This window comes from Melopsittacus undulatus, chromosome 1 (genome assembly GCF_012275295.1).
Source record: "Melopsittacus undulatus isolate bMelUnd1 chromosome 1, bMelUnd1.mat.Z, whole genome shotgun sequence".
Classification (NCBI taxonomy): domain Eukaryota; kingdom Metazoa; phylum Chordata; class Aves; order Psittaciformes; family Psittaculidae; genus Melopsittacus; species Melopsittacus undulatus.
Window position 1 is genome coordinate 22,106,743 of NC_047527.1, and position 27,281 is coordinate 22,134,023.

General features: G+C 37.0%; 1 protein-coding gene across 1 annotated transcript in view; it reads right to left on the reverse strand.

The window, feature by feature from the left end:
• The window catches only part of VPS13B (vacuolar protein sorting 13 homolog B), a 449,503-nt gene that overhangs the window by 38,582 nt on the left and 383,640 nt on the right, over positions 1-27,281 (reverse strand). The window contains exons 40-43 of the mRNA XM_034068500.1: positions 24,411-24,607; positions 17,377-17,558; positions 15,267-15,616; positions 8,034-8,195 (exon numbers count right to left, since the gene is read on the reverse strand). Of these exons, the coding sequence (XP_033924391.1) occupies positions 8,034-8,195; positions 15,267-15,616; positions 17,377-17,558; positions 24,411-24,607 (891 nt within the window). The remainder of the gene's footprint in view (positions 1-8,033; positions 8,196-15,266; positions 15,617-17,376; positions 17,559-24,410; positions 24,608-27,281) is intronic.

Genomic DNA, 27,281 nt, shown 5'->3' on the forward strand with positions numbered 1-27,281 from the left:
ATTTCACTGTGATTTTGGACATCTGTCATTAATTAATTTAAGTAATTGAGACCAGGATCAGGCCCAAATTATTTATACTAGCAAAACTTGAAACTTGTAAATATTATGTTCTCACATGATTTATTTCTAGAAAGAGATAGCACTGGCCATGGGTCTGGACAGATGGACTTGGTGAAGGGCTGGATGATGGGTTTTTTCATTGTTTTAAGAAACAACCGCAGCAACAACTTTCAAAGACATTACAACTCAGTAGACTGTTTGTAATTTGTGGTATCCTCAGCACAAGTTACACACAGAACAATAACATCCATTCAGTGGGTGGCTTTTGAATTTGCAAGAGTGATGACTGTTGCATTCAGATTCAAATTAGTTTTATGCTGGAAGCACAAAGGCTAATATGTGCCAGTGTGAACATGGGCATGCATCTGGATGTGCACATGCCTGGGCAGAGCTTTATATTCAAGAATACATTGAGGGAAGCTATGCACTAGGACACTCAAAGTCATAAACAAACATGTTGCTTTGATTCTTGAGTATTAGTTACAGAAAAGGAAAAACAAAACAAAACAAAAAAGTCCAACTGCAGTGGCTGGAATCAGTTCAGTTTCTTACAGAGGCAGCTGGGAATAAATCTCATCACATATGAAAACTAAGAGAAACAAGAAAACTGTTTACTTTGGAGAGACTGGTAGCTGGAAATGACAGCCAAATAATGAAAAAAGGTACTAAAGCTATAAGGCACACAAAACATGGTGTGCTCCAAAGACAGATGTCATATAAATGCTATAATTGATGTTTAGCAATTTTATGTAGCTTCAACATTAGGATTTCTCCCACCCTGTATAAACAGCTTTGCTCACGAGCTGAATGTTCCCAAGGAAGGCGCTGTCAGCTTTCCCTGAGCAGTCATTAGAACACAAATGTTGCCTTACTAATTTTCTTTGTACATAATGATAAGTCTGAGTTTAACTTCATGGTTCAGAAAGCGAAACAAAAAAGATATACACATACACACATTGGTAAATGCTACATACAAAGGGAACAGCCTTTGTAAGTTAGAGATATCCAATATATTTGTATTAGTGACATAACAATGTAAGAATTGGGTACTGCGTAAGTTTACTTCTGAGCCAAGAAACTGCATTCCATGAAAATGCAAAGGGATCTCTGGGCAAATCAGTCATTTAAATGTGAGATTTCTGGAAAACATGCCTAGAAGTAATTAGCAAATGACACTAAGCGATACGGAGATATATGGCAGGAAATAAAAATTGAAGCAATTTTAGAAAATTAAGTAATCAGGTTTAACATTATTTTAGCAGAAGACATTGTAATAGATGTTGTTAGATACTCAACAAGGCAGAGCTCTAAACCTGACCAAATACTACAGATTTACAGTAATTGCCATGAAACTCCCTTTCATTTATCACACTTTAAGTAAATTCTAAAAGTATTCAGTAGATACTCTGCTTAGAGAAAGTTCAACAAGTACAGCTACGTATGGTACATATATTAGGAGAAAAGAGAAGTCATTGCATAAAGTTACAAAAAATATTCAATGGACTTCAAAAGCATTCTAACAAATATAATCCAGTGATTAGTGGCAATTTATAGTCTAGAGAGAATTTAAAACAGACTAACTATTGTATATGTGAAAATAGGCACTCATTTGTGTAACCATTTGATTTCTGCATTTTCTTTTTAGGAAAATGGATCAACAGATATCACAGAGTTTTTTGTTTTGACTAGGTTTTGAGGGGTTTGGATTTTTAAATCTGAGCCATTATAGATTTCTGTTTCGAGCAGGAAAGAAACTATCTTCAGGGAGGCAGACTAAGATGAAGCTGCTCCTATTGGAGTAAACATCTAGAAAAGCTGTATTCTTTCTAATGCCTCTTTATAGAACGTTTCTATGAACTCCTCAAAATTTACTTAAGTTTTCAGCTAGATGTGTGAGCGAAAGATAAGATCTGAGTAAATAAGGCTAAGTGTCATATGACAAGGCATGAAGACTAAAATGGGGGATTAAAAATGAGACTAAGAAGGGAGTCTGTCCAGAAAAGGCAGCATTTTCCAGCTGTGTAAGTAATTTAAAGCTTGTGGCCTCAATATGCTTAGTGATACAAATTTGATTTCTGCTTTGCTTGTAGGTCAACCGAAGTTAGCTTAGTTTCACTGTAGTTAGATTACATCTGTCTTCTAAGTGAAACTAGAAAATGCTTCTGGGGAAGAATAAGGGTTATTACTCTCAACTCTGAGAGACTGCAAGGAATCAAGTGAGGGCCTGGTTAATGGTGTGGAAACAGTAATTTTTTTCTAAGAGATATGACAGTAAAATAAAAGCTGTGATGATACAGAAACATAGAAGAAATGGAGACCTGGAGATGGGACCTGAATTCTAAGACTTGAAGGTATAACAAGTTTTAATTGAAAAATTAAATGAGAAGGACAATCAGCATTTTTTGGTTGTGTTTTCAGGATACAAGGAGGCTCTTGACCAGGATTATGATACGCCACAATAAAATCAATTAGTATTTGGGAAAACAGTGATTGAAATGTTCACTCTGCAATGACCACCAATTCAGTTTGAATTTCAGTTTGGCCTCATTTTCTCATGGACCTGGGAGATCTCACCAGTTCTACATCATTGGGCCTTGTAAGACAGAAGGGCTGTACAGAGCATGAGAGAAAGCAATTTCCATAATCCCATGCTGGCTAGTAACAAAAAATGTCACACTTGGTAGATAAAACTCTGAGCCTTGGGGTGTCCTGGAGATGTTGTGAGCCTCAATACAGTCTCCAAAGCCAGCCTGAACCTCGCAGGTAAATCTAGATCTACACATTGTGGAAAAGAGTCTTTTGATTAACGAACAGTAACCAAATCATAAGGGTTCATGTGATTCATGGATAATACCAATCCTTACCTGCTCCAGATATTATCTAGAAAGTCAATTACATGTAACATAGCATAACCACTGATTTCAGATACAGGACCCCAAAGGAAAGCAACAATACATTTCTCACTACTTAAAAAGTGTAAAGCAGCATAAAGCAGCTTTTTTTGGTTTTGTTTTTGTTCCTTTTTTTCTGATGTTGTTCCATAAATGACCTGTGAAGGATTATATAAAGTACAAAAGGTTGTGCAGAGAATTTGTAAGATCCCTAAACAATAAGACAGGAAAATATCCCAATATAAAAGTCACAGTTTCTAAGTTCACAGTTTCCCCAGAGTACTGTGTATCATCTTATACTTTATATAACCCAATACCTGAAAGAATGGCAACTTTGAAATAAATAACACTGAATTATGATCCTGCTGGACATGCAACATACATGAAAATTTGGCTTCAGTCTTTTTTTTGTAGGAGGAGGAGATTCTTAAAGCTATTTCTAAATCTACATCTACCTTTAAAAATTATGTTTATAGAAGTCTAGAAGAAGTTGTGCTATGCAGGCACACTATTTAAAATAAGAGAAAAACAACTTTAAATGGGTTTCAGTGAAGGTATTACTAATATACTAGACACTATTAATATCTATTAAGAATTTATAAGTGTGCATTTAGAAGAACAGAAAAGCAAATGAGAAGAGATATTCTCCCCCAAATTCTATATAAGTAGCAATAAAGTGAGAGAGAGCTGTTTCAGGCATATTTACCTACTTTAATGCTAAATAAAACTAAAATGTATATAACCAGTAATTTGGCCACATTCTCACTGAAGTCATTGCCCAGATCAACATAGGAACTGATTTTTACCCACTACACGTCTTGACTGTTTCAAGTCGAAGATGGTGAAAAATGAAAATGGACATCATAACCTTGGAGGAAGGCTCTGGAGAAAGGTCGGGAGCTGCTACTTTAAATGCAGACTTCTCCTATGCAACATTATGTTTTACATAGGAAGTAAAATAATGAATATAGATCCATTATTCTTTGCTTTTTCAGGACTCTGCTGAAGTTTCTGTGTGGGGAAAATAACTACCAATAACTAGCATGTTATAGAAGATTTTTGCTGTTTATTCACAAGGAAATGATCTCTACCGAATATGTTCAGGGGACTCTCATGTGAATAGCTGGGTTTTATGTTTGCTGTGATCCCCAGTGGGACCCTCTGACTGCCTACTGTCTTGTAAGACAGAATTCCTTAACTCTTGAGTAAATTGCTAGAAAGGTCTGATCTCTCCTAACTTCAGAGTTTCACCCTATGTATCATATGCTCCAGTTCTCCTAAAAAGCACAGCTGTCTTGGAGACAAACATGACTTTTGACATAACTGGGGCCCATCCCACAAAGCAACTTGAAGATCAAGATAAGGAGTGCAGACTGGATCCAATAATAACGTAGGAGCCAGTGTTGTCTGTAAGGCACAGGAGTGATGTAGCTTCTCTTCCCTTTTAATGATATCTAACAGACCTCTAACTTTCATTAAAATCTGCAAAAAGAACTCACAAGGCCTGGCAACTTTTGCTAGAATTGCTTAAAGCCTTAAATATCATCAGGTTTGGACTTACCCCAACTCTGAAAGGGACTATATAGATGGGGGTGTCTTATCCCTAAGGAAGGACAAAACCTCATGAAATCTGAGGAAAACGTGGGGGATGGAGCGGAGTAGAAGAGCGAGCATTGGACCTCAGGCTTATTACTGAAATATTAGCCAAACTAGCAAGACCTGCAGGAATCAGAGTGAAAGTTAAAAAGGAAAGGTTAGGTTCCCTGAAATGTAGAATATCCGGGCTGTGAAAAAATGAAGGAAGGAAGGAGCTTTAAGTTAAGCCAAACAGTTGAAGGGACACCATCAATAGCTGATAAATCCAAATCCTTGGTGTGCTATAGCTGATTTTGTAACATGAAAAACAGTTTTTAATTACAGACTATTGTAGCTTCATTAATATTAATTCTAAATGTAAATAAAGCATTATATAGAATATAACAATGTGCTACTACAAAAATAACTTATTTTAGGTATATATCTTTATGTTAAATAATTCAAATGGGCAATTACTGCATCTCTCACTATGGTTAATTAGCAAAAGAAAAATGGAGAATTTTCTTGATGTGAATGTAAAAGAAATACAATCCTTTTAAAACTATTTATTTTCATTTAACTGAACTGCCTTGCCATACTAGAAAAACATTTTGCAGAGGTTAAATAAAGTATTTCATGGCAACCGCTGCTTCTTAGTGCCTGTGTAACAAGAAACATGAGCCAGCTGAAGTTGTGCAAGTTGGTTTTCTTTCCCAGTAAGAGAATGTGGTATCTAAGACCTTGTCCTAACTCATTTTATCCCCAAGAGTAAGTCAAGTAAGTCAAGTATGAACTAATGCCTGGAGGGAAGTCCCTGACTCCAGAAGTATGGATTATTTCACATTTATCTTACAATCTGCTCTCAGAGTTCTTAAAATTCACTAACTTGGCAAGTCAGGAATTATCATGAGAAATGAAATAATTTCATAACTATGAAGTCATCTAGCATTCCACGAATATGACACTTGGAGGGTTTGTCCATGCTTGGGCATTATTCTGACCTCTGGATAACAAGTTGTTATCTTGCATGGAAACAATTAGAAAAGTGCCATAGCATAATAGGGGCAACCTGATGTCTTAATTGAGTCTTTGTTTTCATTTGAAGGATTTGTATTAATCACTGAAAAAAATACACGACAATAATATTTAAACAAACTTATTTCATATGATCTAAAATGACAAAGGATTGTGCTGTTTAGACGAACTGCCATTCAGAAGCATGCTAAATTTAGTGATTGATATTTAGCATTAACTAAATGAGCAAACCTTACAGATGGATGCCAAGATTCCCCGACCTTTGTAAAGAAAATTTGCTTCTATCTCAATAGTGTGTGGAAAGCCTTGCATTTTTCAGTGAAATTACCTCAGTGCTATTTTTTAGTCTCTAAATTTCCCATCCAGAGATAGCTGTTAAAAACATTTAGAGCAGAAATATTCTTGAAATGATTCCAAAGGCTGGGACAAGGGAGTTACAGCCCCTATACTAGAAGAGCCTGCTGGCCAACAATGTGGTTGAGTCAGGAGGAGTCAGCTGTTAGATTCGCCATCTCCTGGGACATGGGAATCCAACAGGACACTCCTGACTGTTTTTGAGCCCAGTTGTTCCCTGAATCTGATCAGAGCAAAACAGAACGGGGAAACCCTTTGACATCACCAGCTTTTAGCTGAAGAATGAATATCTGAAAAATGAATCTCAAGTTCCTACTGTCACCTCACCCACTCCCTAATGTCTGATTTGGTTTAATGCTGGACTTCTCCACCTTTCATCCTACACTTTTATTTTTCATTTAATAACAGACTTACATAGCGGCCATGGAAACGGAATATTTTGCACTGCTCAAGTCTGTGACTGAAAGGACAAGCTAAAGATCAATGTTTAAATATTAAAGTTCATAGATGGCTAATGCCATATGTTGTGCTGGTGGTCTTTGGCAGCTCGGCTGGAACTGATAGGAAGTATCAGTAAACAAGCTGCAATTTTAACTCTTACTTTTCATTCTGCTTGAGATAACCTTCATTAACCTTCATTTTCAAAACTCTTTAGAGTTTGCACCATTATTGGAAATACACCGTTACTAGAAATACACCATAATCAGAACTACACCATTAGTGGAACTACCTAGAATGATGGTCAAAAATAGGATTTTCCCAACTGAACAATTTTATATAAGTAACCAGAAAATGGATACAAATAATTGTTACGGGACATCACAGGTGTTTTGTTTGTATGAGAAAACACATGTCCTTTTTGAAAACGTGACAAGGGACATGCAGTACTCCAGTGTTTCTAAGTCTCTCTCTGTGTACTATGACACCAGTGCACACCATTTATAACAGCTCCTCTATCCCTGGGGTGAGATGGTCCTTTATTAGGCTGCTTCCTCTTAACTAAGGCCTTGACTTCAGTGTCAACTGCAACTGTTTAGTCTGGCTGAATTTGCTCTGCACAGATTACTGTATTTATGTAAAATTCAGTAGTTTTGCATATCAGCAACTGACATGTGAAAGAAAAACACAGTAAATTTGCCATCTCTGCTTCCCAAAGAAACTTGAAACTTGTCAGCAGTGAAAGTGGGCACAGATCCTGTTTAGAATTACCAGCCAAATTTCACCTTTTTCACATGCTAAGGCTGGTATTTTCCAGGGTCCTGGAGGAGGTAGCAACATCCACCCATTACACTTCTCCCACGAGCTATAAAAGTTTTAGCAACTGTGCAGTGCAGGACTACTGCTCATCAAGTAGGGTGGCACAGGTCTCTTAGTCTCCCACTCAGCAGGAGATGGGTATATATTAAAAAGAGAGAAGAAATGGCTTTGCTGTCTCATAAGTGCTTATTTTTAGGTTTATATTCTTGCCCTGTCTTGAATCAAGATGAAAAATCCATTTTTCACTACCACTCACAAAACTCAACAACATGGTTTCATTGAAATATTTCCTGATGATAATTTTAAAATAGCTTACTTCAGTTTCAGTGTTTATCCTTAAAAAAACACCCAAGAAACAGCAATGGCATTATTTAAACTTTGTACGTGGGGTGTTTCTGACAATTTAAAATCTTTTCTAATGCAAGCACATGCTGAGTTGAGAGATTTGTCCAGTTTGACCCTGTTCTGCAAACAATTTCAGTGAACAGATGCTTCTGGTAAAAACAATTCATTAAAAAAAATTCCCCAAACCTCTAATGTACATCACAGAAAACAGACACTGGTCACTTAGTTATAAAAACCTGGCAAGCGATCTTCCTTTGCTTTTTTTCAGAAGCTTCAGTTTCCACAACCGCTCAGTTTTACAAAAAGCGGTCTTGCACATCCAGTTCTACCCTCGAGTAACTTCTAAACACTTCTGGCTTTCCTCACTCTTTGTTTACCTTTTCCCTCTGATGCAGCCCTGGCATCTGACTCCTGAAGGAACCAGAGCTTTAGAGATAGTCGAGACCATAGAGAAAGCCATAAAGCCACCAGCCAGCTTTAGTAACTGCTGCATTCAAAGGGCTGTTTCTGACATACCTGTGGGGACTTGTGAGAGCGCCAGCTGTACTGGTGACTGTGGAGACTAGCCAGCAAAATATTTTCATCAGTATCCACCTGGCCAAACCGCAGTGTCTCTTGTGTGTCATTACAGATCACAAAATGGCTGAAGACCAACTCCTCTGCCTCAGGGCATTGGTTCTGAAAGGAAAGGGATATGAAAGCCAGTAAGCATCAGATTAATTGCAAGACATTTGGCAGCTGTCTGCCCAGTGGCGACTGTTACAACACAGAAATGCTTCAAGATCTCTTGCCATTAGCTTTGGTCTCATAGTACTCTACTCTCTGCAAAAAAAAGGTGTTTGGGTTGACAAAATATATGTTAAGACTTAACATATTTTACTTTATGTTTCTGTAATACTTAGAGATTTAAAACTACAACAAAAACTTGATTTCCTAACTTATGTAAAAGACTTCAATGAAATCAAATTTGGTGGAAATGACAGATCACATAGGGCAGATGGGGCACTGCAGGCTGAACAGCATGAAGAGGTTTCTCCATGCTGACAACTGATCTCCCAGGCCAAAAGGCTGCACTTCCTCTTCCCCAGCTGCTGCTTTGACTTTGAGATGCTGCAGTAGGTCAGGAGCAGAAGACACTCTCTCTCCTGATACCACAACACTTTAAAAAAAGGAAAAAGAAAAAGCAGCTCCACGAAGCTAGTCTGAAAATGCACCATGCAATTTGACAGTCTAATAACAAAAAAACTATTACAGGTTTTAAAGCACACAATACTTTTTCTCCTGCTTGCAACATCCTTCCATCCCTCTCTTTCTGTTTTTCATCTGGCTGCTTGTCACTTTGTTGACACAATGAGATTATACGATAGTCATAAAAATTACCAGAGCTACATGTCTTCCGCCCCTGAAGGCATGAACTATAATCCCCTATACAGGAGAGGTCAAAGTGTGACTGACAATTTGATTTGGAGATCATCTCTCATATATTTCTGTCCTAGTCATTACTGGGCTGGTACCTTCCACTTTCAAGCAACTATCTAGCAACCATAGAAATTACTCCAAGAAGGCAACATTTGGATAGTCTTCATGCAATTTAATGGGTATAACACAAAGAACTCTTAACCTTCTGCTTTTTGTTACCTCTTTTTGACCCATCTTTCCTAGCACATACTTTTGACAATGCTTTATTGTTGGTTGGTTCCCTTCTCTCCACAATATAGCCCAGCTGCTCTTTTCTCATCCTTTCTTCCCATGACGTTTCCTCCAACTTATGGGCCCTCCATGGTCTTTGAGAGCTGATTCTGTTTCCCTTCTTGCTCTCTCAGTGGACATTTTAAACAGACAAAACAAAGCCAGCACCTCCTCTGTCTATGATCATATGGGTCTCTAGTTCTTTGATACCAATGTGCCTGGAAGCATGCAGAAATTCAGAGATCAAGCAAGAGAGAGAGAAAAATTTTTCCTCATAGATCCCTATGGATCATTAGTTATCTATTAAAAACTGTTTCGTACTTTGCTTGTAGCACACTGCTGGGTGACACACGTGGAACAGATTTTCTGAAAAGTGAAGTGTGCAAGGTATTTTAGCTTGAATGCACGTTCACAACTGTTATTAACTTTAGAAGAACCTAAGGTACAGGCAGGTTGCGATCCTTTTTGTGACTGGATGTCAGAATGGTTGGCTGGGAGCATTTGTGCAAAAATCATATTCACCCTAGCAGATTTAAGCATAAGAATATTATTTACATTAAAGCTTCTTTTAAAATCTCATGAATTTTTCTGCATAAGATGAGGTATCTTCTGTGAAACAAGACTCGGGCAAGTATAACCAAAGTCTCACTTTTTCAAACCAGTAAAACTCATTACAGAGCAAGATGTCTGTATCACATCCAGTAGCAGATCTGGGTATGCTAAAGGCTGGTATTTACAGTGCCACTTCAGAGTGCAGAATTTATTTTGGCATTTTCTAGTGGCAGATCTATGACTTTCTACTGTCAAGCTGCCATACCCACATACTCATAGGTCTACCACATGTATAATATATATATTTTCCTGTTACAGCTTCCCAAAATGTTCTTTCTAAAAGGGAGGATTTACTATCCACAGAGATCAACATGTTGTTATAGTCAAACCTATTCATAACCCCAGTGCAACTGAACAAATTGTTGGTTTTTGTTTTTACTCCAATACATTTTCTTGCTGATTACACAGAGACTGGAAGAACAGTATCAGAAGATTGTCAACTTCCTTCTTTTTACCTGACTAACTTGGTTTCAAGTCAGTTAACACAAACTGTAGGTTCTTGCATTTTCCAGAGGGAAAAGAGGATCTAGCAATTTTTTTGGCATGTACAGAACTCCTAAGTTGTACTGGGGGAATGTTATCCCATCAGGAATTATAAATAGACTTGCACACATTTTGGTGCTTATAAATGACTGCCATTAATCATTAGTCTTAAATCCTAGATTTGCTACTAGAATCTACTGCTTTTAACAGCAACATTTCTCAAAGTAAACCAAAAGAGGTATTTTAACCTCAAATTATAACAGTTCCAATGTTTTACTCAAAGAAGCAACAATACATGAGGGATATGAACTGCTTCAAGTGAGTCCAGAAGAGGCCACAAATTTGCTCAAATAGCTGAAGCACCTCTCCTATGCAGACAGGCTGAGGGAGCTGGGCTTGATCAGCCTGGAGAGAAGGCAGCTCAGGGGAGATATAATAGCAAACTTCCAGTACTTAAAGGGGACCCACAAGAAATCCAGAGAGGGACTTTTTACAATGGTACGTAGTGATAGGACAAAGGAGAATGGCTTTAAATTGGTGGAGGGTAAATTTAGATTAGACATTAGGAAGAAATTCTTCACTATGAGGGTGATGAGACATTGGAACAGGTTGCCCAGAGAAGCTGTGGCTGCACTATTCCTGGCAGCATTCAAGGCCAGGTTGGACAGGGCTTTGAACAACCTGGTCTAGTGAGAGGTGTCTCTGCCCGTAGCAGTGGGGTTGGAACAAGATGATCTTTAAGGTCCATTCCACCCGTAACCATTCTATGATACGATTCTGTGAATAAGGCATTGCTCCATGATGCCAGGCTTAAGAGAGAGCTACTGATGCCTCAAGTCTTGATAATAACAGCTGATTAAAGGACCATCAAGGAAGCCTGGGAATACTTTAGCTCAATATGGCAACTACACACTGTACAGGCAAGGTTCTAGGCAAATTTTCTTCTTACTGCAGTAAATGCAGGGGATTTTTGCCCAACAGTACCTCCGAAGCTTCTTGGTGCCTGAGGAGCTACAGAAGTTCCCTGCACCCATCACAGGTAATTGGATCCCAAATTTGCTGCTAAAGTCTGACAGTGGAAGCTTCCAGGGTAAGCAGAAAGGAACAAAAAAAAAATTAAAGAAAAAAAGATAGCAAAGGATGGAGTGAGGAAATTTTGATTGATAAAAGAGAGTGCAGAGAAATTAGACATAATAAACCCAAATAGAACTGGGCCATTTGTGTAGCAATGATGCTGAAGGGCTGAATGATTACTCCAGGAGTTGAAAACACCTAGATTTGGATTAGGAAAAAAAATTCTCTCTCTAAATTAAAAGAGCAAATCAAAAGATCAACAGCCTGAATCAGATACAGATTAGGGTCAGTTCCTGAGGGACAATATCCTGCCCCTCTTTAGATAATTTTTCATCTGTTCTTTTCTCTCAGAGAGGCCAGGAAAGTGTCTCTCTTTTATTGGGCTTTCAAATAATTTGTGAATGCTATTCTGAGAGGGGGAAAGCATCCCACACAATACTAGTCACCAGGCTTTCCCTGGTGCAGGACTTTCTGCTCACATTGTCCTCGGTTCAGCAGTAGCAGTCATTTTTCTCCTTTTTAGTAGCTGGTGCAGAGATGTGGTTTTGATTTTCAGTCTGGGAACAACACTGATAACACTGATATTTTCAGTTGTTGCTCAGTAATGTTTACTCTGACCAAGGACTTTCTGAGTCTCATGCTCTGCCAGGGAGGAGGGGAAGCTGGGAGGAAGCAGAGACAGGACACTTGACGCAAACGAGCCAAAGAGGTATTCCATACCACAGCACGTCATGCACACTATATAAACTGGGGGTAGTTACCTAGAAGGGCTAGATCGCTGCTCTGGTCAGGCTGGGTATCGGTCGGCAGGTGGTGAGCAGTTGTATTCTCTTCCCTTATTATTTCCCTTATCATTATCATTATTGGTGGCAGCAGTAGTGGTTTGTGTTATACCTTAGTTATTGGGCTGTTCTTATCTCAACCCGTGGGAGTTACATTCTTTCGATTCTCTTCCCCATCCCTCCGGGAGCTGGGGGAGAAAGGGGAGGGAGTGAGTGAGCGGCTGCGTGGTTCTGGGTTGCCAGCTGGGCTTAAATCACAACACACATCTCAACTCACAGCTATTTCAAAGCATTTCTGGATCTGGAAAAAACCACATCACTATAAAAGCCCAGGCTTCTTTATATGCACAAAGTTATTTTCTGTGTGCTTCACAAGCTACCGAAGACCTATGCAAGCCTTTTCTCTCTCTCCAACACATACACACACTCTCTCTCTAGCACCTAGTAATGTTTTTTGAATCAAAGTTTTAAAGTTAGCAATTTCTCATGTCCCTCAAAATTCCTCTGAGAGAAAAGAACATTTTCCTTCTGATTGTTTAAACTTCATTCTTACGGCAGTATCCTGACGTTCTCAGCTAGAAAGTTAAACTGAAGCTGCATGCAAATTTTCTGTGCCTTTTTCCTTTGTTCTCTGTGCTTATGGTAAAAATATGGGGAAACTACTGTGATCACAGATGTAATTTTGACTGATCCCAGCTCATTAAGAAAACTTATGCAACTGCCAACAGAAAGGTTAAGCACTACACAGACCTCAAGGAAAAGAAGTTCCAATGGTCTAAAACAGGTTTAAAAGAGGAGCTTTTATAACTTCTGAGGGTCTTGGGAAAACATTTGCCATGTGAGACCACAGAGTGTTTTTCCCTGGGAATACTCACTTAGAACTGTACCTGGGGAGCTGTTTTCTCACCTGACCCTGTGTATCTAGATACCACAGGACACTAATGCTATAAAATAACTTGTGAAGGCTTAAATGACCAAGTAAATGGGAAAAAAACAACACACCCCCAGGTATACTCATAGGAGACACACATTTTCTATCTCACTAGATACTCTGCATGTCATTATTAAATAATAAAACTAAATTAAAAAAATCCTGACGTTCCCTGACCAGTTATTTGATTATTAAAACAATTACTTTACCTTTGCATTTAGATGTACATTAGTCTGTGTCTGCTTGTAGTTAAACAGGGATTTCAGATTAGACAGTGAAATATGTCAAAAGGGGAAACTGTCTTTAAAAAGTGCTAATCCTCTCAGATTTTCAGCATGTGACTTAGAAGTATAAAGTAAGTTGTATGCCTGGTGTTTTTTACGCTTAATCTACTTTCAAAATGTTCATCATTACTTAAACCACAACAACAAAAAAATCAGTCCACATCTAAGAAACAAAGACACTGACAGAGGCTTTTGGTAATCCTGAACTCTTGACCTAAAGGTGCAGGGTCAAATTGCTTCATGCTTCATCTGTCTGTCCACTGAGTACAACATTACTTATTTCAGATATTAAACCAGTAAAAAAAATATGTGGAGAATTCAAATAACCTTTCCTGCTTATTAAATTCATGCTTCTAGTTGGCAGCATTTATATTGTATTTTGTGTGAACAGTAAACATCAAATATTGCTTATCATTGGGAAATTCATTCCCTCCCAGTGCAGTGCGTGCCCCACTCCAGATCTGGAGGTAAAGCCACATACGAAACGTCTTGGTAATAACTAATTTAATAAGCTGTTTTGAACTCACTTGTGTGTTAACTGTTCCCTAATTTCAAAGTAACGCAAGTTTTTAATCTCGAATAGTCAGGGCTAGATACCTACCACATCAGAACATGGTGGCAAGTACCCTTGACATGAGAGGAAACGAGAAAATTACAGCAACAATTACAGAAGTATATCCTCCTGTGGCTCATGTTAACATTGCCAAATCCATGTATAAATCAGTACCAACTATTCATAGAATGTACCTGTCAGCAATATACTATGCGACATATGGCTCTACTTAATCAAATATACAATTCATTTTTTTCAATTCAGAATATTCCTTCAAGGCACAGAGTAGTCAGTCAGTCATTCACACTCTGATGTGGTTTAAAACATTTAAATATTTATGCACCATATTTTATTTATATGTATAGTTATGTCTGAGAGATCTTTTTTTTTTCCATCCTAAGAGGAAACTGACCTTTCTGAAGGCCATTTTGCAGTAGTTGCCACACATGTCTTAGATGAGGGACTAGTACTAAGTCAGAAATATTCTGGGTTTAAAGAGCCTATCAACGACTCTCTTCTACTTTCTATGTTTGTTTTTTATTAAAGGCATTGTTCAAAATATGACAAAAACCAGAAATTGGAGCTACAAAGATTTTTGTTCACATTGATATTTGAGCCAGCTGTAAAGATTTAAATCACACTAGATCTTGTTTTATGAATGTCCTTTTGCAACAAGAAAACCATGGAATGCCATTAAAAAAGAATTTTCTGATATAAAACACATGTTCTATCCTTTTTGGGGGGCTTTGTTATTGTAGTGCCATGATAGGTAATTAATTCCCAGGCTCCACATAGGTTTTCAGGCAGATGAAGAGAATGATTTGATTTCAAGGCTATAGTGGAATAAGGGAATTACAGGCCTTCGTGGGGTCACTGAAGAAGTATGGTTCCTTACGCTGGGACGGGCTTCAGCCATTAATGCTGCTTGCACAGAGTGTAATGTGAAACTAGTGCTGAACTTCAATAAGGATAGAAGTAGTAGCTGGAAACAATATGCTCTGCCCCTCAGACTGAGCTGTGCTTACATACCATGCATCATTCACCTTTTCATAAATTAGTGGAACATTATGCATTTCAAGACCAAGATCCTGGTTATTTTGATATAAATCCATGTAGTTTCACCAAAACGCAAGCAGTTCTGGCTGCATTTACCTTTACATATAGCATTCATTGCCTCCTAATTTTCATTTCTATCACGGAATGAATGCTTATTAGCATAAAGCACTTTTAAATTAAAGCCTTTACACCCTGGAATAATTTTAATGAATGCAGTTGCTATTCTAATTTGATATGCAGTTAATTGCAATAGCTACATTTGTTCTCATTATTGTTTTTGCCTACCTGATGCCAAGCTTGAATTGCTGTATTTAGAGAATGAAGTGCGTATTGGCCAAAGTTGATGAAAATGGGGTCCACCATTATTGTGCAGTCCAAGAGCCTTCCTATTGTGCTGCTGGAAATAGCAATCTGCCCCCAGATTTTGAAAGGTTTCACAACACTCTGCATAGTCATGTTTCGGCACTCGAGAAGTTTACAGTCGGCTTGAGTTGAAAACTGGATCTCCTGGAACACTGACTCATCGCTCCATTGACGAAGATATACGTGAGGCTCAACAAAGGAAATTATCATGTATTCTAGTTCAGATGGCATGTTCTTATCAGATGAAAATGGCTGAAGAAACTTTGTTGGTGCTGAAAAGTAAAAGAACAAAGAGGATGAGAGCATCACCACTGAAACATTCTGTATGTTTTTGTAAATTGTGTTTTAACTGCTTGTACATATGATGAAAAGAAGTAAAATTCGTAAGAGTCAATTTTTCTGAGATCTGAAATTAATCCTGTTCACACTGTTAGATGTAAAATAGAATTGTAATCAATAGCAGCTGCAAACAAAAAGAAGCTGCAAACCAAAATCTTTTTACCATAAACAGACTAGCCACTCAAACTGCTTTATCAGCACACTGCAGAATACGTCAGATTGCCACCTATTCAGAGGAGAGACCATATTTCTGTGAGAAGTTTTGCTGTAGTAGATATATATGATAGCATGTTTTGAATACAATAAAAATTAGAAATATAATACTTGCTGACACATGACTGTGCAGACTCGCAGGCCTCAAAATGAAAATGGTCTTTGCTGCAGTTACAGAGTTCAAGACCAGAAATCCACTCATATGCTACATATTACCCAATAATACACGAAATTAAACAAAACAATATCCTGAGACTAAACTATGAGAAATATATATATAAAACCTATTTTATCATGTCCATTGAAGTCTCAGTCCTGCAAAGTGATGGGCACTGTGGCAGTAGATACTGCAAGGCACATACACCACTTCTGCAGCATTAAGCATACGAACATTTCCATTGATGTTATTATTTATGTTGCTAGAACTACTCACATGCTTAAAATCAGAATATGCTCAAGTGATCTACAGATTTGGAACCAAAACACTCATCACTTTCCAGGATCAAGCCCTATTATCCTACAAACTCATAATGGATACAGTAAGTTTTGTGCTCCTTTCATGTGCAACATAACACAACAGAGCCCCAAAACTTAAGGCCTACAACAAGAACAACAGCAGCATCAGTATAAACTCAGTTGCTGTTGAAAAATGAAACAGCTGGGTTTGATTTTAATCTCATTTTTGTGTTTTCCAGTACATGTAATTTTAAAGACCGAGCATCTGGAATTAAGAGTGTAATAGTGAGGGAGATTATGTACTGATAGAGGTAGCCTATAGACAAAAAATTATTTGCTAGACATTGAGTGTCAGTCTTGGTATGATTTGATAATGTATATATTACAATACTTGCAGAAACACAAAAGCTACTCATGGAGAAAGCTGTCCCTGCCAAAATTATCTAGAGATATTTGCTCATCTTCCACAGAAAGTATTCCTGGCATCTGAAAATCAGACAATAATCTAAAGATCTTTTGGAATGTATTTGCCATTAATGCAATGACAGAGACCACTGAACAAAACCAGATGTAGCTCCAAAAGTGATCATAACTGAAATAGCAGTTAAATCTGTAGTTCTCAGAGCCTTTCCAAGGAATTCTTACTATAAAGGGGTTTCAAAATCTTCAAATATTTAAACAGTACTGTTAATATGCTGGAAAATGTAAAAAGACCAAATTCATTCATTAAGATGGCTCAAAACTGAAATGCACCTGCTGTCACTGATCAGACTACAGAAAACAACGGCTTCTACAGTTACCCATTCCGGAGGGAGGAAGGGGACTGATCAGGCAGCCCCACTGCCTATCCTATGTACTTTCCCAATGCATTGAAGTCATCCATTTTACCCTCAAGTCTGCACCACCAGTGGCTGCTGGTGATAATTTATTGCAAGAATGACTGAATGAGGAAATGCAGCAGGAGAGTGATTAAGCAGCATGTGTGACCTATTATTTTAATTATTCTGTGTAAAGGAATACATACCTGTGCCTAGCTGATCAAGATGATGGCAGAGGTGGACTTCCACGCAGGTAAATTGGATCAACACACTTAGTGATGGCACAAACCAAGGAGTAAAACAGGAGTCAACCCTGGTACAGGCTGCTAATGCTGTGGGAGTCACAAGCTGATCACATGCACTTTGTGAGCCAGATTCACTTTCTGAGCTGTGGAAGGTACATAACAAAATGGCAGTTCAGCAATTCCAGGATTTTATCACTTTACAACAGGACTTGGTCATGTGCTGTGCTGGTTTTCCGACACAGCCAATGTCATAGTTTTCTAATTGCTAATGTCAGTGTATGTGCTTTTTCCCAAGCAGAACATAGCAGACAAGTCTGCAATTCAACATTGCTTTTATCATGCTGCACTTCCAATTTACAAATTGTAACTGCAGAAGTGAAGTGTATTTACAGAAAATAAAACCAAAGCATACCAGGTATCTTTAATTGCTGATACAGTTGAACAGAGTACATTACTGTTACTAAAGCTGTAAGAATGAGCTGAAAGTTAATCTGGTCAAGAGAAACATTTCTTTCATTTTAAGGAAACAAACTCACAATCATCGAACTACTTCTATGTATAAACCCTGTCCCTTTAAACTTTCTTTCCTTTGTTCTTCTCACTCTATAGAGTCATCATTTAAAAAACATGCGTATCGTAAGCTCAGCCTGGAGCCTTTTACCAGCACCTATTACAACATATTAACTATACATTTAAAATGCCATCCTGCTGATTTTTTTTCCATAGCCGTGCTCCTGACGCCATGAATTTCCAAGCATTATCTTTCAGTCTCCTGAGAGACACTAACACTACATCACAACTCTACAGGTTGCTAAGACACCACTGAAGTACAAATAAACTTTATAATTTAAGCCAAATCTACCCTTAATGGTCCTTATTCTCACTCCCTTTGCAGTTTTAGTTTGAGTCAAGAAAGTTAAGGTCATATCCTCAGTCAAATAATGATCTTATTTTTAAAATAAAATTTAATAAGGACTAACTAAGACCAACTTACTATTTTTGTCACAAAGTAATTAGATTTTACAAAGCATTGTGAATAAACATTTTAAAGATATTTTAAATGCAAACACAAGTTTAAATTGGTTTTCAAAGCAACACCTTACACATTTAGGACCAAAGTTTTCATAATTCCATGCATGTTAATACAAAATTATGTACAAATATAGTAGATACTCAAGCTGTTCAGCTGCAAATGCATAAAATTCCATGGATAAGTAAATTTATCATCATTATTTTGTGTTAACGGTAGCCAGCTAGCACGGTATTTATTTATTTATATATGGAGCTCAAGTCCAATTTCAGATTTGTGAACATAAATTAAGATACTTGTGTAACAGTAAAACATAACTAAAATTAGCTTGTTATCAAAGAATCAAGACAAGACATCAAGAATGGATTAGGCTTGTGAAGGATGAAAGACAGATAACTTAATCAGAGTTTTAGTTGCTTTCCTGTACTTCTTTACCTCTTCAAATTGTCCATTCACATTTCAAAAATGGTGTTGCAGGTTTTTAAGAACTGGCATATTAGAAAATTAAATTATTCCTTGTGTTTACATGACTAAACATCTGTGGGACTGGACTAGGGTCAAAGAAACGGGATGCTTTGCTTTGCTCTGCCATGGATACTCCTTAGATTGTTTGGAACCAAAGCATGGAAGCAAATCCAAAAGCCACCAAAATTCGTATGCTGATTTAGACCATTTAACACTTTTGAATCTATGAAACTGGCTACTTCTCTTAGAATAACTCTCAACATTTTAATTATTGTTGCTCGTTGCATTTTGATTAGAAACAGAAGTTCAGGGACACATGGAATTAAAACAAAAAAGGGTAGAGAGGTACAAACATGTTAATCAAACTATGAGGAACTTTTTTATTTTTAATTATGTTTTAATTCTTTCAGTTAAAACTTAATTTGCCTCAAACAGCTATAGCACTATCTGCAGTAACAAAGAAGGACATTTATTTCTAAAATTTGAGGTTTATTCTAAAATGATAAATTTTTCCTTAGAAGCCTATTCCTCGAGTCACCTATCAGTGACTCAGCATTTCAATTTCCTTAAAAATGTTTTTTTTTGAGATGGTATTTTCCATAAAATAAAAACCCAAACAAAATCTCTAAATACTTACTTAGTCAAATTTTATATACCTGGTTTTTATTTATGAGGCATTTTACTGTGATGGGAACTTTCTCTTTCATAACCACAATGATTACAAGGCAACATAACATGCCTGATACAGGAGGAAATGTGGCAGGAGCTTCACACCAGGGAAATAATTTAAAACATTTAGCCATACTTTGCTCTGACCTTTTCTGCCCCACAAGCAGCAGACCAAGAAGAGGTAAAATTCTGGAAGTTAAAATGACTGGAACAGTAAGATTCAAAGTGACTCATGGACAATCACCATAGAAACCAAAAAGGCTCACCACTAAAATGATTCCCTAACAAACTTCAGAGTCCAACCATAAGCTTTAAAAAATTAATCAGAGTGAAACAGCAAATGAGGATGGGACAATGTTGCTCCCTGGGACAGAATTGGCTTTACATCCTCTCCCATGCAAGGGAGGGACAAATGCTGGCAGTGGAGGACTGAGAAAAGCAGGACAATGTGGGATAAGTTACAATTTAGAAGGGAAAATCACTCTTCAGAGACAAGATCACCTTCTAGAAATCATTTAAAAATAAATGCAATGAAGATTCTTTCATCACTGTTTTCCTATCTGTTCAGACTTTGTTCAAGTATTATTATCTGTGAAGGAGTCCATTTGATTTTTACTCAACCAGAAACCATACCAAGAATTATAGCCCCCATGTCATTATGAAAACAAAAATACAGTAACAGTATAAACCAGTTACATTACAAAATACACTGAAAGCAGTATCCAAATTACTATAGTATTGATTTAAAATAGAACTGTAATAATAGATCACAATATTGAATGAGCAGTTTTTTAAGGGCGACTGCAGTCCTTACAATCACTACCATGACCCTTTGATTTTAAATTAAATCCCATTTAAACTTTTTGCCTAGTAGAATTCTGTCAGACCTTTAGCACTGCTACTTTATCCTTTCACCTTGCACAGGGCACAGAAATCAAAAACACAGTCCTTCATCACATGCTGAGCACAAACAGAAAATAAAGCAGCGTTACTGAAAACCCAGGTAACTTTCTATTAGGTCTTGGTGACCAACAGCAGGAGCATTAACATCATAGTTAGATCTGACTGTGAAATCAAAATCTGTGCATGAAATTAATACAGTATATAAAAAAATTCCAACATTCTCTTGGCTTCTTTGGAGCTACAAAATGAACTGTCAACTGTCCACAATTTTTCAGCTGGGGAGAAAAGGAATAACCAGCTTCTACTGCCTTGTGTTTGGCACAGACACATGCTGAGAGATGGGTATAGCAAAATCAGAGGAACTTCTACACAAAACTGACCTGACTTAAATATTATAAATTTCTCTTTTCCTTTTTTTTTGATCCTATGAAACAAAATTTTTAACATGGAAAACACCTCAATTCAAAGTAATTATACATTAAAAAGTATGATAGCTTCACATCAAGCAAAACAGTTCGATTTAAATATATGGCAACTGGGAACAATGGCTTAACAGTGACCTGCATTATTCTTGTTATTTTAAGAGTGGAATATTTAAACCAAAACTGCCATTTGTGATGAAACCGCAACATGGGAAAATATCCACTGGGAAGAAGAAAGAGACCACTTAACTCATTTAATTTATGACTCAACTGCTGGTCTGAACCCAAATTGTTAGAGGTCAAAATCCAGTACATCATTTACTTTGAATAAAAGCTAAAACAATTAGCAAGAAACATGATCATGATTCCTCACTTTAATTTTTAAAAAGTAGCAATTTAAGGCTTATTTAAATGTTTTTGTACTTGTTTCACGGTTTGTATCTTAAGGCATTTTCAATTACTATTTCACATTAGTATGTCAGTAATTATAAAAATACTGTTTACATTACACCGGAGATGCACAAATATATAAAACATTTGTAACCCACTTAAACAAAGAATGATAAACTCCTCCCAACCAAACTAAGGAGGAGCTTTAGTGTCTCACCAACCAAACAGAGCTTTAAACGAAAGTAATTTTGATTATAATTTGCTAGTACTGCAACACAAAAATGCAATCTCTGAAAATATTTTATGATAATTTTCTTTTAATTCCCTATTTTAAGGTCTTTCATAAACAGTCATTTATGCCATATATGATTCCTTTGAGAGACACTATGCTGAATCCCCAAGGGAATGCTGAATTATTTTATTTAGATCTTACTTCAGATTTCTTCATTCATTGAATAAACACTGATAAATGTATTCAAACCTTATACATTCATTGAATAATGAATGGTCTGCAAAATTCTTAAAAATAAACAATATACACATAAAAATTATGTCCTTAACCAGATAGCTCTTTGATTTTTATACTTCTAATTAGTAACTGATCAAACTCAGAAAAAGCTTGCTTACCACAAGATTTAGATCATGACATCTTTGCACATTCCTATATTCATTATTGGTTGATATATTTCAGCCTGCCAGCTACTGCTGAACATATCAGCTGGATCTACATCTTCTCACAAACGTTGTTTTCCTGTCACATGAGCCACATAAATTTCATACTTTATAACTGATGCTAGGAATCAGTAATAAAGTACTTCAAACACAAGGGACCAGCTCTGTGGTATTAACAATTAGCATATCATAGAGGTTACCATAAAAAAATACAAAACCAACTCTGCAGAATTTGAAGGAAAAAATATCCTTGAGGAGCAGCTGCATGCATATGCATGCATATGCCAGCTGTTAGTCTGACCCAAAATGCAAGATCAGACTGAGACAATAAACTTCATCAAATCTAAGCATTTTTGTATTTTACAATTAATAGTGAATTAAATTTGCTAATCAATCACACAGTTACAGCATGTAATTGATGCCAAATCATCATGAGTGTCCAGGATAACAAAGATCCTCTCACTTGCAAATCCCTCAGTCTTGAAGTTCCATAGTCTTAACACTTGGCACTAGCTTTGAGCATGGCTCCTTTTGGCTCTTCTCACAGGTCTGTACTATCTCATGTTAAATGTCTGCTTCAGGAACAGCCTAGCATTGAAATTTACCATGACATGGGGTAGTCTCTCCCAGAACCAAAAAAGTTTGGCATTTTTGGACATGTAGAATCCAGAATACATTTTAGGGTTCTTGGATGCAAGAAAATATCCAAATTGTTAGCAGTATGTTTGTTTGATGAAGCCAAAATTTCAGCACAGTTACTGCCAGCACAGACTTCCTATCTGCTACTAGGGGTCTACAAAAGTTGCCTTTCTCTACAGGCCCCCAGCATCTGTCACCACCTCCTAACAAGGCTTTCCTTTAATAGAATGTGATCCTTTGGAGCTTAACTGTTACCTTAACCTTGTTTTGTAGCTGTAACTATATGCATTTCAGTGTTTGTGAAGAGTCTCAAAATCTCCAGGTCAGTGACATGTGACTGGCATGATCTTCTTGAAGACACAACCAGTGTCTTCAAGAAAGCAACAGTGTGCCTCAAGCACCATAGGTCAAAGCTTCCTCTCTGAGGTTTTTCTGACCTGTTAAGTTTCTCTGAGAAGAATCACCTCAGGCTGGTCACAGAATCATAGAATGGCTTGGGTTGGAAGTGACCTTAAATATCATCTAGTTCCAAGCCCCCTGCCATGGACAGGGACATCTTTCTGAACAATTTCAATTCATTACATTATCGGATCTCCCTGAACGAAACACTGCATGTAGTGATGAACCCTACTTGAGCAGAAAACAGTAAACACAATTAAACTGCCAAAATTTTGATGGAAAAAAAAAATCTACTAAATTTCACTACTTCATTTTCAGTTCCCACCGAGTTCACATTTCTGTGGTGTTAAGTTGACCAGGAAGGCAATTTTGCCAAGGTCCCACATTCAGAGGAATTAACCTTGTCTAAAACACTTAACTTCTCAATGATGAAACTGCATTCTTTCACAATTAACATCAAGAAATCATTTCCAACCTGATACTATTAATGGAAACCAGATGTTCAATTTTCTTCATTGATTTCGTTAGCCATGTTCATATTTCCTGATTTCTCTGATTTCTGTAGCTTCACATAACATATATGTTGGATGCTGCACACTCATTCAAGCATGTGTTCATACACAGGCAGCAACAATCAGCAAATACCAATGATTCAACAGGGTCATTCTGGGTTTTCTGCTCTAGCTATACAATATTAAGAAGATCTTTGAGCGCAATTCCACTGCTGTTTGTGTAGAGAACTTCTACTCATTTCTTCTCACTTTACATATTAACCAAAACTGGATGAATGCAGAGTATTTATCATTGTACACTGTTTCCAGCTGTAAACAATGAAAAATGATCCCAGTGTTTGGAAACACTGATGAATTTTCTTTTTCTTTTACTGTTAGCATTATAGGCAAGCTTTGTAAATAATAATGTAATGCTCTTGAAGTACTCAAGTTTTGTTTAATATATTTAAAATAGTCACTTGGCTTATTTTACTCATTGACTTGCATTGAGGACAAATTAATGGTGATGTATGGAGAGTACATGGAAGAAGAATGTTTACTGCTATGTTATACAATGGATTGTGCCTCACCCTTCTTTTGTTAACTAGCTAAGTTTACTGCATTGTGCAGCTAAGAGGTTTCAGTATACGGCCTGTTTGTCTTCATTCTACAGTAATCCTTGTATTCAGAAAATGGACAAATGTAATGCTGCCAGGCTGCCTATAAATCTAAGAGAGGTCTTTTTGTGCATAATCCATGCCCTTGCATGAAGGTGAACTACAAGTCTGAGGGTCATTTAAGACCAGCTACTCTTACAGCATATGAAAACAGTATCTTATTTCCTAAGTTTCTTTATAAAGATCTCTCAAGAGTGTAGCATTAGATTTCTGTTTTTCTCTCCTCTTTTAAAATTACCTTTGGTCATCAGCCACATTCTGACTGCTATTCAGGACAATCCTCCACAGGTCGGAGGCTATGAGCTCTTTCTGATCATTCACAAGGTTGATACTTGGTAGCTGTAGTTCACAGACTTTGCTTTCTGACAGACTGAATTCCCGGAATGCAACAAATGATTTCTGAAGCTCATCCCAATACTCCAAGCTGCAAGGAATCTGTGATGAAAGGGAGAAGGCATAATTACTTTATTCTTGATCACAAATATAATGGGAATTACTTTACACACTAAAAGTGCTTTTTAGTTTATTTAGTAAACTAAATAAAAGCTGTCATATAGAAAATCAGAATTTTAACCACTACTCAGTCTCCGTGCTATCTTTACTTAAAATGTTTTTACAACATCACTGCAGTATAATGCTTCAAACTTTCTCTTGCTAGGCACAGAAACAGCTACTTGTTCCACAGTAACCAATAACCAAGACAATTCAACTGATCACTACTTGTATTTTGCAGCTAAAAAATTCATCAGATGTGATCACATTATGTTATCAAGACAAACTATTTTGAGAACCCAAACCCAATAAATACACAGTACCTTCGGTTTAATTACATCCCTTATTTTTAAATCTGTATATAAGCCACTTGGATTATTCTGGATGTATCACTGGACCGGGAGAGAATGTTATTAGAGATATTTCTAAAGAGAGCAGAAAATTTTAATAAAAGCATATATTTTAAAAGGTTGTGTCTTAGGCCTCCTTTTTTTCTTATTTTTTCTTTAATAATAGCATGAAAATGAATGAAAGTATGACTTTAAAACAAATGCAAACTCAGTGAGATATGAAGATTTTAGAATTAAAGATAGAGAAATCCAGTTATGGCATTTGCACACGCTCAAGATATAATAAAAATCAAGCTGACATAAAGCAAATAGTAAAAAAAGTGCTATTACTTTTTTGTATCCCTTTGTGTCTGTGTAAAGACGTACATATATACATAACAAGGAAAGAAAGTAAGAATGTGGTACAGTTGTAAGAAAATCTCAGCACAGCTAGAAGAAAGAGCTCTGTAAGTATTCTTCCTTGCTACTCAGTAAGGACTATAAAGCACTTGAAGGTGACAGCAGGCTGATTAATTAGCAGGAATGAAGGTTAAGAAGGAAAATTCAGGGAGCTCAGTGGTTCAAGCTGAGGAGGGTAAGGGAACATAAGTAATCACCAAAGAATTCTGGAAGAATTAACATGTGGAACCACAGAGCCTGAAGCATGGATTTTTACTACATGTGTCAAGTCACAGCGATACCTGAAGACTGCAGAAAGCAACTGCAGCTACTAACATTTTTTAGTTCAGGATGGAGGAAAATCAACCAAACAAAAAAAGTGCCTGATAACTGCCTGCAAAACTCTGCTGCCAGTAATGTATATAACAGAGGGAAGCATAGCAATATCAATCAGGAGTGCTGATTTAATTTCAAAGACTACAGTCTGAGAAAAAGGAATTATTTTAACATCAAAAAGCACATATCATATACATAAAGATAGCAACACATTTGTTTATAAGCTGCATATTCAATTGGAAATGGTGAAGGTATGCAAATGTCAGCTGGAAAATTGTGAGGCAGTATGACAATGCCTGGAAAAAGCAAATGCCATTCTGAGACATGTCACGTGAGATACTTCTGAAAGCAAAGAGGCAAATAAGAATTAACTTGTGTAAGACACCAGTGGGGCTTCATCTGGGATATGACACACATTTCCAATTCTTCGTGTTAAAAGTGTATTAACTCACACTGGGATCTGTGCAGAATTGAGGACTAAATGAAGGAAAACAAATGGAACATGATTTTTCTACGCAGAAACCTCAGGAGAGAAATAGTTAATGGCAGAAAAAATCTGTAGAAGTATGGATCAAAACAGAGCTGCTCTATGAATAAAGTGTAAGGCTAGAAACCCAAAAAGAAACAGAGGGAGGTTCAAGGACAGCCTTTGTGCCTGTGACAGCTGCTTTTAAAAGCTTGATCTGATAAGCTGAAGACAGTAATAATCACTGGAAGGAGGCTGGGCTTAATGAACCAGAAAACATCCTTCTTGGTTCTGTTAACTAAGAGAACCATGCTAACTCTACAACAGTGCTGTGCAGCAACATGAAATATTATATTATTGTGTTTGTTGTCATAGTCTTTTTTGCTCTTTGTGTCACTATAGTTTTAGATTTCAATACTTCTCAGTATTGACTTATTTTAATGTTTAATGCCTGTGGACAAACACTCAAGACCACAATACCACAGCAATGTTCCTACCCTTCAATTACAGACGTATCCAAGGAATTCCCCTATGTTAACTATGAACACATAAACAGCAACTTCCATCATTTGCTATCTTTCAGACTACATTGTGAAGTCATTCACACTCACATACTTATTTTCTAAACCTCTACAGCCTACATTTGATTTTATTTAAAATATTGCAATACTGGCCTATTTCCTATCTGAATAATTTCTTACAAAAGGTTGCAGGCTTTTGTAATTGTACAGGTACTTCTACATCCAGCAGTGCGTATTTCTGCGTATTTTTAAATCTCAGTCCTTAAAATACCTCGAGTTTCTTTTGGAATCTGATTCAATGTATCTGAATAGTTGGTTTGATCTTGTGCCTCCTATTGCCTATCAGCACCAAAGTTATCTTCTCCTGTCAATGAGTAACACGTGTGCAACAGACGTCCCATGAAGCTATCCTATTATTTAAGATATTTCCTTTAAATTACACCTCAAACAAAACTTCCTTTGTTTTAATATGCAAGTCGCTCTAATGTGAATCTCACAAAATTGGATTAGAATGGCAAGTAGTGGACATTGAATAAGAGACTAAGCAACGTGATGAATTCTATTCC